At 41.0% G+C, this 21,808-nt stretch overlaps 1 protein-coding gene across 4 annotated transcripts in view; it reads right to left on the bottom strand.

The window, feature by feature from the left end:
- The window catches only part of GNAL (G protein subunit alpha L), a 383,393-nt gene that overhangs the window by 42,404 nt on the left and 319,181 nt on the right, over positions 1-21,808 (bottom strand). For all 4 annotated transcript variants that reach the window (XM_073550978.1, XM_073550980.1, XM_073550981.1 and 1 more), the window contains exon 5: positions 20,014-20,111. In XM_073550978.1, coding sequence (XP_073407079.1) covers positions 20,014-20,111 — 98 coding nt within the window. The remainder of the gene's footprint in view (positions 1-20,013; positions 20,112-21,808) is intronic.

Raw genomic sequence — 21,808 nt, 5'->3', positions numbered from 1 at the left:
CTCTGCAGTGCTGCTAAAAATAGCTGCAGTTTGCCTTGGCTCCACATCCAGTTTAGATAGGCTTGCACAGAAAAAGGCCTCTCCGAGTGGGAGAGTGACATACGATTGTCTGAGCCTAGCTTTCCATGCCTCTGACTGCCCACGGAGAATCCGGCATATAACAGGTTACTGCACATCGTGGCGACAGGCACGGAAAACCAAAATCAATATAACTTGTATACATTTTTAACACGTAAAACAAATAGATGCCACAATCTACTGGGGTTTAACGTATACTTACATCTAGGAGCTAAGGGGGTGCTAATAAAAACCACAGGAAATAAAAGTGCCATTAGGGTATGTGCACACTTTGCAGTTTCTGCTGCGTTTCCGCAGCGTTTTTGGCTCTGCAGAAACGCAGTAGATTCTGCTGCGTTGTACAGTACCTTTATTTCCTATTTTCAAAACGCAGCATGTCAATTGTTTGGTGCAGAAACGCTGCAGTTTTACACCTCATCCATTATCCAATAATAAGCCCCCCAATAATTATAAATAACGAGTTTGTCTCATGACGATACCCTCTGTCATACATGGATATCACAGGTAGAGGGGGGACACTTGGTAACAGAAGCTCCTGATTTGGTGGAATCGGAGCAATCCTTGTAATTATCTAAATGCCTGCCATATAATACAACTTTACATGGCAGTGTCTTCCCAGCAAAATCAGATGTTTGTAGGGTTGTAAATGGGTGGGCTAAATGGATGGGACAGCCCGATTCATAAAGCTACTTTACTCATGCAAAGGGGTTGTCTTAACCTTCAGGAGCACACTGCCAACCTGGCTTCTGCTTGCTGAAGGAGATGGGCTCCTGCTTGATTGAAAGTTGGGCCCACAGCAGCAGTTACGCTACTGGCCTGAAATGGTATGCAAGGTAGCCTAGTCTCTGCAGGGACACTGAAGCTGGCCAAATGAAGAGCTAAATGTGTGCTCGAGTGAACCGGTCAGCTCCAGAAAAGCTTATAACCTATATCGTGGAAAGCCAGAAACTAAAACCCAGTCCATAACAAACCATTTGAAATATTATTTTGCTCTAAACATAGAAAAGATAACATAGTAAATGGGAACCTCTCTGAATTATGGTTAAAGAATAAAAGTGGATCAATACCTTAAACAGACTCTAAATGAAGGACTTTAATGGATAGATATATATATATATATATATATATATATATATATATATATATATATATATATATTTTCTCAGCCACAACACTTGCATATATACAAAGGAGAGGTATCAAATGTTTACACATACATTAAATAGATAAAGAATGATAATTTGAGCCATGCCTACAATAACATAATAAACCCTTTAAATCGTGACCTAATGTGACCATTCAAGTCTGGGAAAGTTAAGAGTAGCGCAAACACTGACACTTTGCCTGTATTCCAATTTTAGATTCACACACACCTTGGCAACCCAACAGAGAGCAGAGAGCAAACACTTTTACTATTTAAAATAATTTGAAATCAGAGTACAAAGTCCATGCATCAGAAAAACAAAAAACAACAGTGACATGAGAACTTTACAAGGTTTCACAGCAACTCCAAGATTTTAATAATTTCTCCATTTTATGAATTTACATTTTTTCTGCATGAATCGGGGGCATCATGTAATCAATAAGGGGAAACTGTCACATCTTGCCATTAAAATATGGGAGACCTTGCTAACTCCCATTACAAGTCAGCTGGGTCTCCCCAGGCACCATTTCAGTCCATCCAATATATTCTTGTTGGAAGCATGAGGAGGTATAGTAGGGCACCATACACTACAAGACAGCAATTTGGATGCACTTCTAGGCCCCTCAAAAATCCCCACTAGCACGTTCTTGAGAGTCTCATTCAGCTGTCAGAGTTTCACGTACATGTTCTATGCGTTTCTCTCACAGAACACTTACTGATTTTACTTTAACGGACTTACGATGTTCATTTACTTTCTGGCCTGATACCCCTATGCACAGTCTGTCTTTTACTGACTAATGCTAGAAGATTGGGAAACATCCAGGTTTTTCATGCAAAAAAAAAAAAAAAACCTACACGGATGCTAGAGACACACACCAAAAACCGATGAAAAATGGATCCAGTGCACTGACAAAAATCAGTCCTATTTTGCCTATGAGTAAAAAAAAAGGAAGAAAGACTGACATGTGAAATGAGACTTACGGGGGTTCTACAAAAAAATAAAAAAGCATAAATATAGCAGAACATGCTGAGTCTCTGCCTTTACCATTCTTTTTTTTTTTTGTACAAATAAAAGTTAAGAAAATACATTGCTAGCTACTGCTGACATTACAATTGTTGTGCTACTGACACAACACAGGCTCGTTTTAAAGTGGCATCTAATTTAGGTTTGTGGTAACTGAGGAATGAAAATCTTAGGATAAACATAGGATACACAGAGACAGTGGCGAGTATTAAATTTCACTTTACTCTGATATAGACACTACGTAGCCACTTTTACGCCCAAGTTCTTAACTTAGAAGAATAAAAGACAAAATAAAACTGTGGTGCAAGCAGTTTTTCACTGATACAACAGGCTACTTCTATGCATACACCTCATTTGACCAATCAGACAATTACTCTTGCTCCAAGACAAAATTAGGATGTGAATACCCTCAAATTATAGCAGAGTCTCTGCACATTAAGCCCATATCGACTATATCACTGCATCTTGAGTAAGTTTGGGTAAAAAGCTAAAATGACAAAACTTGTATCACTGTCCAAATATTTCTGGACGACCTAACTGAATGTGTGGTATCTAGGGTATTACTTACTGTTTGTTTTGTTGCCAGTAGAGGCAAATGACAAAATAAGCAATAAACACATGGGAAAATAGACAATACACAAGAGAATGAAAGGCACGCAAGGGCGAACAACCCTGATGCCAATCTCAGATCATATACACCGGAGTAGAGGGTGAGGAAAGATTAGTAGAAAACATTCCTGCACCGACAACACCTCCAAGGCTTGTGGAAATGGAGAAAGCGCCCAGAACACACCCTGCCCATGGCTGCTAATCACAGATCAAGTACAGATAACGGCATCTAAAGAGTTAAAGGGCTCCTTCAGACATCAGCGATTTTCCTCGTATGAAATAAAAAATGGTCCAAGTTTGTTTTTTTTGTTTTTTTAAATCAAAGTTTAGTCAGTGTGTCAGTTTTACCCATCAAAGTAGTTCAGATTCATTAGTTTCTCCGATAAACAAAAATCCCTACCAGGAGGTTTCTCATGCATCTCATATCAAACAGAGGAAAACAAACAGCAGGATGGCAACCGAAAACGGTCTCCTTTTTTTCATGGACCCATAACTTTCATTGGCGAGATTGATCCAAAGCTCGGATCAAAATAGGACATGTCTACGTTACAAACTATAACAGGTACACATTCTATCAGTAAAAAACAGGGATGAAACTCGTGTGAGTAAAACTCAAGTCTGAATGATATATGGAGGTTTAAAAGGGTTTTGCAGTGTACAGCAACTCTGTGGCTGCAGACTGTCGAATCGTGACGGTGTGCAAAGTGCAGTGTCACTATTTCTTCCTCTCTATTGCCAGTATAAGTGGGTGGTCACGCAATTTGTAAACGGATGAGAATCTAGTTTGCATGTGACTGCAAATATGCAAATCTCATGCTTCCAGTCATACATCCACCCACTTGCACTGGAAAAAGGGTGGAATCGTAACCATATATGCATTTCACACTGTCACATTTCAACAGTCTACAATCAAATGGAATAACTGTATAATTTTCTTTTCAGCCTGGAAAACATTTTAACAAGTTCAACACTTGCCCTGGCTCCTGACGAGGCACATTTTGGGGTTTTGTCCTACATGCAATTTTAAAAAGCTCTAAAACAAATAAAAGCAAACAAAAAAACAACAAATCGCTTGATCATTGGTTCCGCAGGAGTACGTGATCTTTCTGCGTCCTAATCTGTGTACACAGCAACCAGGAAGGCAGAGATAGTAATAAGTCATCTCTGTCAAAAGTCTGGCTTGCCTGACAACAGGCTCCCCACCACCACAAGTGGATGATCTTGTGCAAGCAGCTTACTCTGCATTGACGTTTTAAAATGTCAGTACAGAGTAAAGCGCGGATCTCTCAGCTGTTTAATGTCTATGGGCGGTTCAAAACTAGTTAGATTAGCTCATTGCCAAAATCCCAATGTCTTCACCCCCCAGTCTGACTCAAGAGGTATAGCTTGTACTGAGCAGTGAGATCTCAGCAGCAAGAGGGACACTGAAAAACCAATCAGGCTAGGTCAGTAAAGATGAAGTTAAACTTTCAAAAATAATAATGCAGCCAATCTGTCATGGATATTCAAAGTAAATAAACCAGCCTCATCAGGTCTAAGATCTACCGTATTTTTCAGACTATAAGACGTACCGGATCATAAGACGCACCTAGGTTTTTAGAGGAGGGGGTTAGAAAAAAAAAATGAAGCAAAAAATGCAATCAATTCTGTACTTAATATCCCCCTATCCTGGTATATATGGTCCCCCCTCATCCCCATCCTGTTATGCATGGTCCCCCTCATCCCCATCCTGGTAGGAATGGTCCCCCTCATCCCCATCCTGGTAGGAACGGTCCTCCTCATCCCCATCCTGGTAGGAACGGCCCCCCTCATCCACATCCTGGTAGGAACGGCCCCCCACATCCCCATCCTGGTACGAATGGTCCCCCTCATCCCTATCCTGGTAGGAATGGTCCCCCTCATCCCTATCCTGGTATGCAGGGCCCCCATCTCGTCCTAGTATGCATGGCCCCATCCTTAACCTGGTATGATTGGCCCCCATCCCAGTCCTGGTATACATGATCCCATCCTTACCCTGGTATGATTGGCTCCAATCCAGTCCTGGTATGCATGATCTCATCCGTACCCTGGTATGATTGGCCCCATCCTGCTCCTGGTATGCATGGTCCCATCCTTACACTGGTATGATTGGCCTCATCCCGATCCTGGTATGATAGGCCACGCATACCAAACATTAAAAAACAAACCATTACACTTGCCTTCCTGGCGCTCCCTGGCAGCGTCCTGTACCGGTGCCAGCAACAGCTTTATGCTTGTAAGCAGCTCACGGCAAGGACGTCATGCGCTGCTTGCAAGCCGAAGGGCAGCTGCTGTAATACTCAGTGCTCTGCACGCCAGGACTGTGCGTGCGCAAAGACAGTGAATATTCATTTCTCTTTAGCAGCGGGCACAGGATTTAGCCGCAGCAGCTGGCTCCTGTCTCGGTGACCCGCCGAAACCACTCCCTCACCTGCCCACCATAGCCGGTGCATCTGGACTATAAGGTGCAACCCCATTTTCCTCCAAATTCTTTGGAGGAAAAAAAGTGCGTCTTATAGTCTGAAAAATACAGTATTTAGTAATACATGCAGTTTGTATTGTGAAATCTAGTGACAGTTCCATTTTAATGGTAGGTATCCATGGCCACATACATTGGCATGTAAAAGTTTGGGCACCCCTGTTCAAAATTACTCTTATGGACAACAGTTAAAGATGACATTTCCTTTGTATTTTAGGTAAAATATATACACCGTATTTTTCAGACCATAAGACAAACTTTTTACCCCAAACAATATGGGGGGAAAATGGGGGTGCGTCTTATGATCGGAATATACTTACAAATCCTGTGGAGGTGGTCTCGATGCAGCCTCCCTTCCCAGGCTACTGCGGCTGTGATCTGTGGTGCGGTGGTACTCCGCCGGCATTTTGTCAAAGCTGGCGAAGCCCTCCAATGCAGCACAGAGCTCCGCTGCCGCCCCACAGAGCAAAGCCGCTGCACCAGCCTTGGATGGGATTTCCCAGAGGTCACCGCATCAGCCTGGACCACCAAACCACCCCTGTGACCACTCCTCCACCTGTGCCGATCCCTTCCATTGTAAGCTGAATTCGGACTCTAAGATACACCCCCATTTGACACATTTTTTTCCCCTATTTTCCTTCTGAAAATTTGGGGTGCGTCTTATATTCCGAAAAATAAGGTACATATTTTCATCTTTTATATTTTAAAAATTATAAAAAGGAAAATGGACCTATGCATACAAAAGTTTGGGCACCCTGTATGGTCATTATCTAGTAGCACCCCCTTTTGAAAGTATCACAGCTTCTAAAGGCTTTTTGTAGCCAGCCAAGAGTCTTTCAATTCTTGTTTGAGTGATTTTCACCCATTCTTCCTTGGAAAATTCTTCCAGTTCTGTGAGATTCCTCGGTCATCTTGTATGCACTGATTTTCAATGACACTCACATTACGGGACTGTGAGGGTCATTGTAAAACCTTCACCTTATGTCTTTTGAGGTAGTCTATTGTGGAGTTTGACATGTTTAGTATCATTATACATTTGCAGAAGCCATCCTCTTTTCAAAGTCAACTTTTTTACGCATGGTGTTCTGTTAGCATCAAAAATTTGTTGAAATTTCATTGAATCCAATCTTCCTGCTACCCGTGAAACGTTCCCTGTACCACTGGCTACAACACAACCCCAAAGCATGATTTATCCACCCCCATGCTTAATGGTTGTTGAGAGGTTTTCCTGAAATTTTGTGCCCTTTTTCTCCACACATACCTTTGATCATTGCGGCCAAAGAGTTCTATTTTAACCTCAACGGTCCACAGGAATTGTTTCCAAAATGCATTAGGCTTGTTCTTGTTTAGATGTTCTTTTCCATACTTCTGATGCAGAATTTTAAGGTGAGGATGCAGGAGACGTTTTCCTCTGATGACTTCCATGAAGGCCATATTTGTGCAGGTGTCTCTGAACAGTAGAACAATGCACCACATCTCCAGAATCTTCTAAATCTTTGAGGGTCTTTTAAATAAAAGCAGGCATTCTGAATTGTCTCTCTAGCAATCCTCACTGAAATTTTGCTTGGTCTTCCAAACCTTATCTTGATCTCCACTGTTGCTGTTAACTGCCATTTCTTAATTACATTACAAACTGAGGAAAGATCAACTTAAAACCACACTGCTATCTTCTTATAGCTTTCTCCCGCTTTGTGGGCCTCCACCATTTTCACTTTGAGAGTGCTACACAGCTGCTCAGAAAAACACATGGCTGCTGTTTTTTGGCAAAAAGTTACAGAAGGCTGGGTTTTATAAAGCTGGGAAGTTTGCATCACCTGGCCTTTCCTAACGATGATAGTGAACAAGCCATAACTTTAACAGGCTAAGTAAGGACTGAAACCTTTGTCAAAGTTATCTGAGCACACAAATCTCCAAGGGTGGCCAAACTTTTGCATAGGCCCATTTTCCATTTTGTAACTTTCAAAATGTAAAAAATAACAATTGTTTTTCCTAAAATACCAAAGAAATGGGTCATCTTTAACTTTAGCCCTGTTAGAGATTATTTCATGTTCAAGATGCTTAAGGGTGAGTGCACACGCTGCGGATTCACCTGCGGGTTTTTTCCCGCGGAAACGCAGGTAAAACCGCAGGTAAAGTGACCTGCGGTTTTACACCTCTACTATGTTAAAGGTGTGAAACCGCAGCAGAATCCGCAGAAACAATTGACATGCTGCAGAAAAAAACGCGCAGCTTTTCCGCAGGTAAAAAACCACAGCGTGAGCACATACCCTAACTGTTCACAATTACAACAGTAATTAGGGATGCCCAAAATTTTACATGCCACTGTATGCAGCAATTTTCTACAGCAGATTGTGTGAGGAAAATCTAACATTGTGGATTAGACATCAATAAATTTTGCTCACAGGCCAAGTTCACATGACTAAGTTCAGTAAGTGTGCGGGCTGTCAAAAAAACAGACATCACTAGGACCAATGTTATTCAATTAGTCTCTGATGAGTTTTTTTTTTACTGCGTGTAAAAAAAAAAAAAAAAAAAAAAAAAAAATACGGTATATATCACTACATGCACTTTTTTTCTGTATGTTGGATCTCATACAGTTTATATAACATCCAATTTTTAAAGATACATTGTAATTCTTTAACATATGAAACAGTATTTGGTCTTGTAAATTTTAACTACTGAGATATAAAAATGGATTCCATACAGAAGACAACTGAAATTTGGACATTTTTTTTTCTAAGCTTGTATGAACTTAGGCAGAGAAAACTCCAAGCGTAAAGTAAATCTGTCACCCCATTTTTGCTGCATGAGCTGTGGCCACTGCCATCAGGGGCTTATCTACAGCATTCTGCAATGCTGTAGATAAGCCCCCCCGATGTAACCTGAAAGATAAGAAAAACAAGTTAGATTATACTCAGCTGGGTGTCTGGTCCGGTCCGATGGGTGTCGCGGTTCGGTCATGTGATGACGTCCTCCTTATTTCTGACGTGGCTCCTGAGCAGTCGTACTTACTCTTCCCTGTTGAGGGCAAAGTAGAGTACTACAGTGCGCAGGCGCTGGGAAAGGTCAGAGGTCCGGCGCCTGCCCACTGCAGTACTTTACTCTGCCCTCAACAGGGCAGATATAGTGCGCCTGCGCAGGAGCCATGGCAGAAGTAAGGAGGAGGACGTCATCGCATGAAGATGGGAGGCACCAGACCGGGACACCCATCGGACCGGACCCTGGGTGAGTATAATCTAACTTATTTTTCTTATCTTTCAGGTTACATCGGGGGGGCGCTTATCTAAATCATTACAAAATGCTGTAGATAAGCCCCTGATGGCGGTGGCCGCAGCTCATAGAGCAAAAATGGGGTGACAGATTCCCTTTAAATGGAAAAGGGTGACGTTTGCGGAAACAGCACTGCATCTCTCGTAGCAAAATCCACAGTGGGAAAGTCCCAAGGAAGTCAACCCTAAAGTTTCTATTAATAAAAAAACAATTCCCTCCTTAGGCAGCTATAAATATGTAGGGTAAAGCAACAGAGTTGTTTGCAACATTCATTTTATTATGAATGTTGCTCTGGTTACTGTCAGGTGCGGTGCTGTCATGTAGACACATCTCCTTTTAAAAGATGATTATATTTAATATATATATATATATATATATATATATATATATATATATATATATATATATATTTTAAATATAATCATCTTTTAAAAGGAGATGTGTCTACATGACAGCACCGCACCTGACAGTAACCAGAGCAGGGAATGCAGCAGTCAGAACTTCTCAGCAGACCGGCCTCAGGCTTTGGGCCTGTATGCAATATCAACTGGTCAGATCAGAGGCCGGAGAATATTAAAAAGCCATTTGCACGTTTTCATGTACGATCTGCATATTGCAGAGGACAAAGTTCTGCAGCGACCATCAGGGCTGTGGAGTCGGAGTCGGAGTCGTGGAGTCGGAGTCGGTGCTCATTTTGGTGGAGTCGGAGTTGGAGTCGGTATAAAATGGACCGACTCCTAAAATATATAATAAATTGGGTACAGTAATTCAATGCAGGATGTGCTGAATATTTTTTCATAGGAGTTTGGGAAAGTTATGAAATGTCCTATAAATGGCTGTTCTATTCCTGATCTAAGGCTACATTCACACACAGCGTTTTTCCTGTGTTTTTTGAGGATACGTTTTTCAGCTGCAAAAGCTGATCATCTTTTTAAAAAACCGCATCACCTGAAAGGTTTTTGAGCTCATAGATAATGTTTTCAATAGCAAAAGCAGATTAGAAATCTGCTCTATCCATTTATCCATATCTGTCTATCCATATCGTATCTGTACCAAAAAGAATGAAAACCGGGCAGTACACCAATATATATTCTGTTCTATCTAAATATCTTGATTATTGGATCATAGAAATGATTAAATGTCTGAGGTTCACATTGTACTACAATAAATTTTTCACTTAAATATAAGCAATATGTGTGGGAGTCTGAGTCGGAGTCGTGGAGTCGGTGTAAGGGAAATTGAGGAGTCGGAGTCGCAGGTTTGGCTTACCGACTCCACAGCCCTGGCGACCATAGTCTGGAACGCCTTGCTGCTCAGCCCCTACAGACAAGTCATAAAAATTAAAAGGGTCAGAAAACGCCTTTAAAAAAGTTGATCTAATTGCAATATACTCATGTATGCCTTTCATTATAACAGTAAGGGAATTTTATTTGTTTCCGCAGGAGAACATTAGGACGTAAGCCTATATGTAATATGCTGTCCAGCAGTCCTGTTTTACGGTGCCATTTCCCAGCCAGCTTTGTGGAGCAGAAGGAAGCCGGCTTGCTGAGAACACAGCCATTTCTTTCATCCGCTGTATTCTCAAGGAGTTCCGGTGGAATGACTGATTATCTCACCAGCAGGGAAAAGGTTAACCCAGCTTCCTTGTATTCACCGCTGTGTTTGTGTGGATCTTCATATGAAACAGTGCTTTCTCTGTTCATTATACAGAGCTATATTTAGTGCTAATCACTCATCATAGTTACATGACATCCCTTTCCTTTACCAGAGTGTATGAACATAAACCCACACTACTCTGGTAAAAGGCATTCGCTCCACTAGATTAGTTAACCAGAAAAGCAAGAAGCGATCTGCACAATGTAAAAGCCACCCTAGGCGTAAAGTACAGAAATCCTTCGTGGGTTAAACGCATTTGCACAAATCATCACTCTTCTGTCCCCGACAATGTATCAGTCAGGACAGCCAAAAGTGATCCTGAGGAGCACAGGACATTTAGCGTGCAGAGGATTTCATACACTGGATACAGCTGCTGCCACCTCTCAGCAAAGCCCCCCACTGAGCTATTCTTTGAGAACTTGGGGTATACCTCAGGTATGCCATTACAACAGCTGTCTGCGCAGTTTAGAACAAAGCACCTAAAACTACACTTCTATAGAAAAACATGAAAGACCAAAATTTCACCAAAATACTATAAGATTTAATAGGAACCACCAAATATTTTTTTTTTCTTGCATTACTTGCTTTGTGGCAACCAATTCAGGCTATGGGCTCCATGTATAAGTGGAGTATCAGGGATGTCACTAGCAAAACTAGTTCAAAGTAAGTAGGGGATACTTATAAAGGTCTCTTTCACTTTGGCTAGTGCTCGTGACATGAAGACTGCAATAACCACAATTTAGAAAAACTGAAAGCCAAAATATATAAAAAAAAATGGCAGATTTAGAATATACAAAAATAGAACAAAAATGACATACGATAATAATGAAACAACACAGGACACCAGGTATAAATTACAGAAATAGCTAAAAAAGACCAAAGTTGGTATGCACACCGATTAATAAAGCCTGGGTATATAATTTGACAGTATATAGTTGTACATGCACAATTCAAATACATATATGTGCTGAGGTGGATCTCAGAAGTAGAATGTATGGCCAGAGTAGTTAAACTACTCCAAGTAAGTCATCTATAGATTACATGTATAGCAGACAATCATCAAAAGAAAGTATAATACCCATATATGTATGGCAAAATCAGTGATAGGTAAAGCTCAAAGACTAGGGGCCCACAGCACGTTTCGCATACAAATGCTTCATCCTGGACTTTTTTACCTATTATATATTCTAAATGAACGTGATGTTTTTAATATATTTTGTCATGCATTTTTTCTAAATCTGGGATATTGTTGATATGATGCATATAAGTCTCACTATAAGGATTGTGGCCGTAGGTGTTTTATGAAGATTTTAATGTTGCATTGAGCATTATATCCAATGAAGGTCTGAGGCTGAGATGAGAGCGGTGACCACAACACAACCCTCACAAACACTACCCACCCTGTTGGATTTTTTTGTCTCACGACTTTGAAGACCTGGAGCAATGATAGGCAAAATGATTCTATTTTTCAAAGAATTCATCAGAGCTAGTGAAAATGTCAGGGTAGTAATGGTAGGAGGATGTCCTGAAGACAAAATGTGTGCTCCTCTACATTGTGCAACAACTAACAGACCTAAAGAAATGTGCATGTAGTAAATGTATGTAATGAGTGAATTCATTCATTAAAAACATCACAAAATAATCACTGACCTCAGGGAGACCAGTCAAAGAAAACACTGCGGCAGCCGGGAAAGGCGCTCAATCAGTGAAATCCTAGGTGCATTGCTCCCTGGGAAATACGAATATGCAAATAAAGTCCGTGGAGCCTCATTTAAGAGTCTCAAACATGGAACTAGCCAGATCTTCCTCCAGGGAAGGACCCAGGCAAGGAGTGGCTCCTTTTGGAAACCACCATTACCACCATATTAAGTAGCCCTTTAAGTCAATATCCAGCTCTTTACGAGTTTACAGATATGACAAGGGGAATACCAAGGCCAGGTATCCATCCACAGACAGCTGTTTCTGAGTGTTGCCCCTCATCAGAGGCTCCACGGACTTTATTTGCATATTCATTCATTAAAAAGGCAGACAAGGTTTCCAAAGAAATTCTAAGATTAGGAAATAGCCATACCATCATATGCTTTGCTCTGACACTAATCTTTGAAGCTTGTACAGTAGACTTTTTGTCTATGGACAGGAAGAGGTTTCAGAATGAAAATAAATAATAATTAACATTACATTAGAAGAACCCGCAAGAGCTGTTAAAAGCAAGCTATAATGCCATCAATAACACACTCCATGCCGCTGAAAGCCAGGAACATTTAGAAAGACTCAATAAAAACAAACAAATGATGAGACTTTTGGTAACAGAAAAATGTCCTTTCTGCTGTTTGCAGAGGTGTGGCACCCGTTAATGTAACCAGAGAAATACAGTATTAACATATAGTAAGCAATCCATACAAAATAGTACGAAAATATATTCTGGGCCATGTACGCAAGTGCCTGACTGGTCTGTGGCTAATCTAATCTGTAATTTTCAAAGAATCGCAGACAAATACCTGAGGATGAAAGTTACCGTATATACTCGTGTATAAGCCGACCCGTGTATAAGCCGACCCCTCTAATTTTGCCACAAAACACTGGGAAAACTTATTGACTCGCGTATAAGCGTAGGGTTAATGGTGGTCCAAGAAGATGCTCCATAGATAAAAACCCCCCATCTGCTGCTGCACAAGGGTTAATGCTGCCCCGTAAGATGCTCCATAAATACCCCCCATATGCTGCTGCACAAGGGTTAATGCTGCTCGATAAGATGCTCCATAAATACCCCCCATATGCTGCTGCACAAGGGTTAATGCTGCCCCATAAGATGCTCCACAAGGGTTAATGCTGCTCCATAAGATGCTCCATAAATACCCCTTATTTGCTGCTGCTGCTGCAATTAAAAAAACAAAAAAAAACAAAAAAAAAACAAAAACAAAACAAAAAAAAACCACAACAACATACTCGCCTCTCCGTAGCTGGAGGGCCAAGTGCCAGTGTCCTGAGCCCTCGGCAATATTTACCGGTCCCCGTTCCATCGCTGTGTCTCCGGGGTCTCTGCAGTGACATTCATCGTGCCCTCTGACCTGAATGTCACAGCAGGAGGACCCGGGAGACAAAGCGGTGCACGGCGATGGAATGGGGACAGGTGAATAATGCTCTGCCCCCGTCATACTCACCCCTTCCGGTCTTCTTTGCAGCCCCTGCTTTTCCGTCGGTCGTCTGCTTCCTGCGTTCAGCTGTCACGTGGTACCGCTCATTAAACTAATAAATATGCACATATTCATGAGTTTAATGAGCGGTACCACGTGACCGCAGGAAGCAGACTGAGGGAGAAGCAGGGGCTGCAGAGATGTGCCAGGAGGGGGTGAGTATGGTCTCTGACACCCCCGCTCCCCCTCCCGGTATATGACTTGCGTATAAGCCGAGGGGGGGTAGAAATGGGCTGAAAATCTCGGCTTATACATGAGTATATACGGTAAATTTCTGCAATGGATGTCAATGCAGATCTGCATGTAGAGTAACCCCTTCGTGACTGAGCCAATTTGGTACTTAATGACCAGGCCAATTTTTATAATTCTGACCAGTGTCACTTTATGAGGTTATAGCTCTGGAACGCTTCAACGGATGCTGCTGATTCGGAGATTGTTTTTTCGTGACATATTGTACTTCATGATAGTGGTAAAATTTATTCGATATAACTTGTTTATTTATGAAAAAAAAAAAAACGGAAATATGACGAAAATGTTTAAAATTTTCAAACTTTTAATTTGTGTACACTTAAATCAGAGAGTTACGTCACACAAAATAATTAATAAATAACATTTCCCACATGTCTACTTTACATCAGCACAATTTTGGAAACAATTTTTTTTGTTAGGAAGTTATTAAGGGTTAAAAGTTGACCAGCGATTTCTCATTTTTCCAACAAAATTTACAAAACCATTTTTTTAGGGACCTCCTCACATTAGAAGTGAGTTTAGGGGTCAATGTAACAGGAAATACCCAAAAGTAGACATTCTAAAAACTGCACCCCTCAAGGTGCACAAAACCACATTCAAAAAGTTTATTAACCATTCAGGTGCTTCACAAGAGCTAAAGCAATGTGGAAGGAAGAAATGAACATTTTACTTTATTCACAAAAAATCATGTTCTCTGGGGTCTCAGCAACCCCCAGTGCCAGAGACCCCGGAGAAATTCCGACACTGGGGGGCGCTACACACATTTCTCAGCGCCGTTAAAAAGCGGGGTGGAGGAATAATTACCCTTAACTGCCACCGCTAAAAGGTATATTGTCGGTAGTTAAGGGTTTAAGACTATGGGGCTAATGTGTTTGTTTTTTTCCCCCATGTGTGATCAGTGTAAATAATGAACATCTTGAATGAATTTTTTTATGCTGCATGTAAACATGATAAAATACTCCATTTACTTGCATAAGCAAGTAGGAAGCAGTCCAGCAGGAATGGAGTGGTGTTCCAAGTCCCTGCACAACAGGTGGATTGACTTGTACTGTGCAAAGACATTACCTAAGGGGCTCCTTGTTCACAGGCTTGGCAGGCAACAAAGATTCTTAATCACTGTAAATCCTAGCACTATGCCACCATCAAGTCTAAGGCTGTGTGCACACGCTGCGGATTCCGCTGCGTTTCCGCAGCGGTTTTGGCCGCTGCGGACACGCAGCAGTTTTAGCTGCGGTGTACAGTACCATTCATTTGAATGGGAAAAAAAAAACGCTGTGCCGACGCTGCGGAAAAAAACGCGCGGATTTGCTGCGGTTTTGAATCCGCAGAAAGAATTGCATGTCAATTCTTTCTGCGGAAACCGCTGCGGGTTCCTATCTCCACCATTGTGGAGATAGTGAATCCGCAGGACCAAACCGCAGGCAAAACCGCAGATAATCCGCAGGTCTTTGGACCTGCGGATTATCTGCGGTTTTTGCAAAATCCGTGCGGATTAATCCGCAGCGGATTCCGCAGCGTGTGCACGTACCCTAATGGGGTGCTACATCAGAAGGCAGTACCTGTGTGTTGCAGACTTGGCAGAGGGGGGATATGTAGCTGCAAAGCATGTATGCTGCAGAATTAACTTTGGAACGATTCCTACAAATCTGCAGACACTTCAGTCCACGCCATTAAAGCAGACCTTGTTATCTACTCGATACCAGTCCTTGATCAACTGCTAGCTTGTAATGGCTGGGGTCTAACTTACCGATACTAACTCTATACATGGTTTAATTAACATTGCATACATTACAGATATTACTTATTGCAGACATCTTTTAGTGTGCTTGGCAGGCTGTCAGGACATGAAACTTCAAGGCAGAGTAGGAACCACTCAATTTCCTGTGTGGTTAACCACCATTTAACTACATGGACTGAGGTGGGCAAAATAAACTTTAGCGCCTATACAATACATTGCATCTTTATGATGGAGAAAGCTTGCTTTTAGGCTCTTGACAACCAAAATCATGTCCACAATGCATAAAACTTCAGGTTAAACACATGCAAAATCAAGAGAAAAACTACAGTATATATATATATATATATACACACACACACAAATCATATGTTGATGTGTCATCTTAGGCAAATTTCATCTTCTTATCTGTTTCAGTATCCATGCTGTTGTACTGATCGCCATATACAAATCTCATTGTTTCGTATCGTTTTACAGAGCATGCAGAACATGGCAGGAAAAAGCTGCACTGTGTGATAAGTAACGCTTTATAAAGGGACGGATCAGCAAGAACCCTACACCTGTGTTTTCAGATGTATTTTCTACACTCTGTCTTCTGTTCAAAAGCCAAGAACAATATTTTACTTCATTCACCCAACTGAAGATAGAAATCAAACTTTTACATGATGAAGTCTGATAACTGAAAAGTCTAAAAGCTTATGTTCCCACAAGAATGAAGTTCCCATAACCTGCCCTAGAGAAGTTCAACACATGTCAAGCTTTTAATGGGCAGACTCAATGAGAATTCAAACCTCTTTAACTATTTCAATGGCCTTCATACCAGACGAGCCAGCGGCCTTTGAAGGTTTGGCATAATCACACGAAAAGTAAATTATCTTTATAGTGTTTAGAGAGGTTTTAACAGAGTATTTTAAAAGGTACTATGCAGATGATGTGCCTTACTTGAAGCACATTGGGAATATTTACATATAAACAGTAATACACCTCTTAGAAATACACATTTTAGTAGGGAGAATATTTTTGGCATCTCATCTGCATTATCATTAAAGGGTATCTGTCAGCAGATTTCTGCCATGTAATCTCAGCGCTCCATAATGTAGAAGCAGAGACCCTGATTACAGCGATGTGTCACTTATTGAGCTGTGTTTCGCGGGTTTAATAAAATCAGTTTTATCAACAAGAGATTATTAGACGACAAGTTGTCTTGTACCTCCTAGTCTAAATCCACCCCCACTACCGATTGGCAGTTTGTGTGTACAGTGTAGGTTGACAGAAAGAAGCTAATAAGTGGTGTGGGTGGTGTTATAAAAAGCTCGACAAAGGGCAAGATATGCCGCAGAGACAAATGTGATTCTTTAAAAATTGCTGCACTCAGTAAACTAAATGATAAATTGCTGTAATCTAGGTTGCAGTTCCTAAATGATGCTGCTGTCCGATTACATACCAAAAACCTGCTGATAGATTCACTTTATTTTTCAACTACCGTACTTCAATTAATATAGGCACCTCAAAACGTTTCATTTTATACACCGTTTAATAGAAATGTATAACTTCCATTATAATTTGCTATATAAACTAGATAGACAAGCATTCTTTTTTTTTTTTTTTTTTTTTTTTTTTTAAACTGTTTAATCTTATTTTCTGATCATGAAAGAGAGAAAAAAAAAAACAAACCACCACAACACCTCATGTAGCATTAGTAATCTTGCCTAAGAGGCTGACAGCATTGAAAGGGAACCAGCCACTAGGTTTTTCCCATTTAAAGTATGGCCAGCACCTGTACACCCTTACATAAAGCATTCTAGAATGCTGTTTACAGTATTGGATATAAGTATTTGATCCCTTGCTGATTTTGTAAGTTGCCCACTGACAGGCATGAACAGTCTTACTTTTAAGGGTAGGTTAATTTTAACATTGAGAGATAGAACATCAAAAATAAAATCTAGAAAATCACATTGCATAAATTTGCATTTTGCAGTGAGAAATAAGTATTTGATCCCTCTGGCAAACAAGACTTAATACTTGTTGGTAAAACCCTTTTTGGCAAGCACAGCAGTCACACTTTTTTGTAGCTGATTATGAGGTTTACACACATGTCAGGAGGAATTTTGGTCTACTCCTCTTCCCAGATCATTTCTAAATCATTCAGATTTTGAGGCTGTCGTTTGGACACTCGGAGCCTCAACTGCCTCCATAAATTTTCTAAGGCCTGGAGACAGGCCTAGGACACTTCATGACCTCAATGTGCTTCTTTTTGATCCACTCCTTTGTTTCCTTGGCTGTATGTTTCAGGTTACTGGAAGACCCAGTCACGACCCATTTTTAATGCCCTGGCGGAGGGAAGGAGGCAGTCACTCAGGATTTTATGGTACATAGCTCCATCCATTATACCATTGATGAAGTGGTGAAGTAGTCTTCTGCCCTTAGCAGAGAAACACCCCCAAAACATAATGTTTCCACCTCCATGCTTCACAGTGGGGACGGTGTTCTTTGGGTCATAGGCAGCATTTCTCTTCCTCCAAACACGGCGAGTTGAGTTAATGAAAAAGACTTCAATTTTTGTTTCATCTGACCACAGCACCTTCTCACACTCACTCACAGAATCATCCTGGTGTTCATTACCAAACTTCAGATGGGTCTGCACATGTGCCTTCTTGAGCAGGGGGACCTTGCGGGCACTGCAGGATTTTAAACCTGTACGGCGTAATGTGTTACCAATGGTTTTCTTGGTGACTGTGGTCCCAGCTGCCTTGAGATCATTAACAAGTTCCCCCCCGTGAAGTTTTAGGCTGATCCATCACCTTCCTCATGATCAAGGATACCCCACGAGGTGAGATTTTGCATGGTGCCCCACATCCATGTCGATTGACAGTCACTTGTTTTTCTTCCATTTTCTTACTATTGCATCAACAGTTGTCTCCTCACCCAGCGTATTACTTATGGTTTTGTAGCCCATTCCAGCTTTGTTCAGGTCTATGATCTTGTCCCTGACATCCTTAGTAAGCTCTTTGGTCTTGTCCATGTTTTAGAGGTTAGAGTCTGACTGAGTCTGTGGACATCCTTAGAAAGCTCTTTGGTCTTACTCATGTTGTAGCGTTTAGAGCCTGACTGATTAATTGAGTCTGTTGATGGGAGTCTTTTATAAAAGGTGACTATGTAAGACAGCTGTCTTTAATGCAGGTAACGAGTTGAATAGGAGCATCTAACTGGTCTGTAGGAGCCAGAACTCTTAATGTTTGGTAGCAGATCAAATACTTATTTCTCATTGCAAACTGCAAATAAATTTATATAAATTTATACAATGTGATTTTCTGGATTTTATTTTTGGATGTTCTATCTCTCAGTGTTAAAATTAAAACTACCCTTAAAATTATAGACTGTTCATGTCTTTGTCAATGGGCAAACTTACAAAAACCAGCAAGGGATTAAATACTTATCCCCCCCCACTGTATATATCGCCAATGCACTCTCCATAAATCAAAAAATTGCTTTTATCATAATCCCCTATGGGGTGGTTGGTTCCGATTGGAGTCGGTGGTCTTGATCCGGCGACACCTCTCTTCTTGCGAGTGGTGTCCTCCTTTTCGCTTTGTGCAGATGACATGTCCTACATCACCACTCAAAGACCTCGACATCGCGCTCCTGGACAGGTGCCCGTCTCTCTTCCCTGCAGAGGACAGAGCCAAGTACTGTAGGGCACACGCACTCTTTCACCTTTCAGCAGGACAGAGAAGTACGCCTGCGCAGGAGGGCGATGCCAAGGACATTGTGTGGATGACGTAGGATGCGTTAGCCACACGAAGCAGGAAGAGAGGAGGCACCAGACCAAGATCAGAAATGTCCAGACTGCTCCGCCCTGTAGGAGACTATAATACAAGCTATTTTTTGCTATGGACAACGCTTTGGGGATATATACAGCATTCTAGGAGGCTGTATATGAGGGCTTACAGGTGCTAGCCCTACTTTATATGGGAAACACCTGGTAACAGTTTCCCTTTAAAGATTAGCTTTACAGCAGTACCACAGCCCATAATTACAATAGATTGGAGATGATTTCATCAACTTCTTTGAAGAAGTTTTCAACATGCTCTGTGAACTGTATAGATGTCACTGTGCAGGGAGTGGGTGGGGGTGAGCTGTAACCATCACCTAATGTAAATTGTGAATCCTGGGTTACCTAAGGATAGGCGATACCATTCATTATCATCCTAACTGTCATGAGAATGAGATGATTGATGGAAGGGTATCTCTTTTGAATAGGAAGAGCCCCTTATTATTAGGCTCAGGAGACAGTAAAAAATGTAAGATTTTAGAATCCTAGTTTTAATATATAGGGATCTGCAAAATAAATAAAGACACCAGAAATGCTTTAAAATATGGTTAAACTAACACTTGATTTAAATAATTCACCAGTTTCCGATGACACATTTTCTTAAATGGGTTTATAAGTTTTAAAAAAAAGTTAGTTGTTCCTTCCCAAAAACAGTTCTTTTGTGGTCTGTTTTTTTTTTTTTTAAATCTCTGATGAGAATATTGCCAAAATAAAAACGCACTTACTATTGTGCACAGTCAATGAGTTGGTATTCATTTGACCTCTCGAAGCATGCCTTCACACCGTCGTCATCCCAAAGTTTTTGTGCGTGTTCAAAAAATTCCTAGAAACAAAAAGTCACAGCTGTTATATACTGAAACCCCACAATCTATAATTAGCATGATATGCATAAAAACAGTATGCAACTTCCTAAAATACATCCTGAACTCCCTTATGATAAAGGTGGAGGGAAAGGGCTAAAAATCACCAAAAAAAAAACCCAGTGTGAATGGAGGCCGTACTAGGCAACCTTATAGCCTCTATGTCTGGCTACTATATCTCATACAGTATATGGGCAAGTCAAAGGGTTTTGAAATGAACACACATTCTTCAATCACATGGGCCAATATAATTCAGAGTCTTAAGGATAAAAAGCTGAAAGGGGCAATATACCATACACTGATGTAAACCACATGTAGATGGATAAGCATTGGAGAAAAGATCACAATGTAGACAATAGAGATGACCAATTTCCCTGTTAAAGGAGATTTTGGGACCAACAAAAAATTTGCTAAAGTAAGTAAATGCCATAAAACACAATCACCAAAACTTACTGCATGAATTTCTATTGATTGAATGCTGCACTCACCTATGACCAAACATGTCTGTTCACTCACCTGCAGTATTATATGTGACACTGAAATCAGTGATTGGCTGCAGCGGTCACATGACTATATATCACAAGAAAGCTGCAGAGAAGTAGACTGAGATTGTCGGGGACCACAGGAGCAGTAAGGCTGCAGCGTCAGAACATTAATCAATTAAGTAATGGTTATTTAAATATTTTATGGCATTTATGCTTTTAGGAAATTTTTTGTTGATGTAGGAAGACCTTTTACATGCCTGGCCAAACAGGCAGGTTAGAGAGCACCTACCAGAAACTGCCGATATGTATCTTCGATTAACCCAGCGTGTCAGTTTTTGCACTCTTTTACATAAGAGGTCAGCCAAACCAAGTAGTTTCCACAAGTGGGCATAGACCCCGTTAGATAAATGATGGCCAAACAGTTATCATCCAAGACACCCTCACAATTGTGCCCATTTAGTCAGCCTGTACAATAATGGCCTATTTAGATGAGCCAATAATAGGCTCAAGTGCCCTTTCCTAATTATTGGCCCATCTATATAATTTATTTATTTTACTAATATATATAGCACCATTAATTCCACAGCTCTTTACAGACATTATCATCACTTTCCCCGATGAGGCTCACAATCTAGATTCCCTATCAGTATGTCTTTGAAGTGTGGGAGGAAACCGGAGAACCCGGAGGAAACCCACACAAACATAGGGAGAAAATATACAAACTCCTTGGTGGGATTTGAACCCAGGATCCCAGCCCTGCAAGGCTGCAGTGCTAACCACTGAGCCACCGTGCTATATAAGCTGGTAAATTACCGAATATTAAGCAATTCTATTATATTACCCAAAATAAAAATCATTATCGGCAGCACACTGCTGATGTAAACAGGTGATGTGCTGCCGATAACATGATACTGTAAGCGGGGGGGTTTCACTGATAGAATTACCGTCGTACCATCTTCATCACAGCTTTGGCTGCCTATGTAAACAGGCTAGTAATTGATAATTGGCTTGTTTAAAACCAGCCAATGGTCGTTTCACATCCAAAACTGGCCTGTCTGAATGGGCCATTAGGCTAGAAAGATAAGTGGCAACTAGGTGGGATACTGGGCTCAGCGTGTAGGAGAAGTCCCGGTCTGACACATGAGCACAGGTGATGTGTCTAATTCTTTACCCTT

This window comes from Dendrobates tinctorius, unplaced genomic scaffold, assembly GCF_039654945.1.
Source record: "Dendrobates tinctorius isolate UK_male_01 unplaced genomic scaffold, ASM3965494v1 ptg000171l, whole genome shotgun sequence".
Classification (NCBI taxonomy): Eukaryota; Metazoa; Chordata; class Amphibia; order Anura; family Dendrobatidae; genus Dendrobates; species Dendrobates tinctorius.
This window is presented reverse-complemented; position numbering and strand designations above follow the sequence as displayed.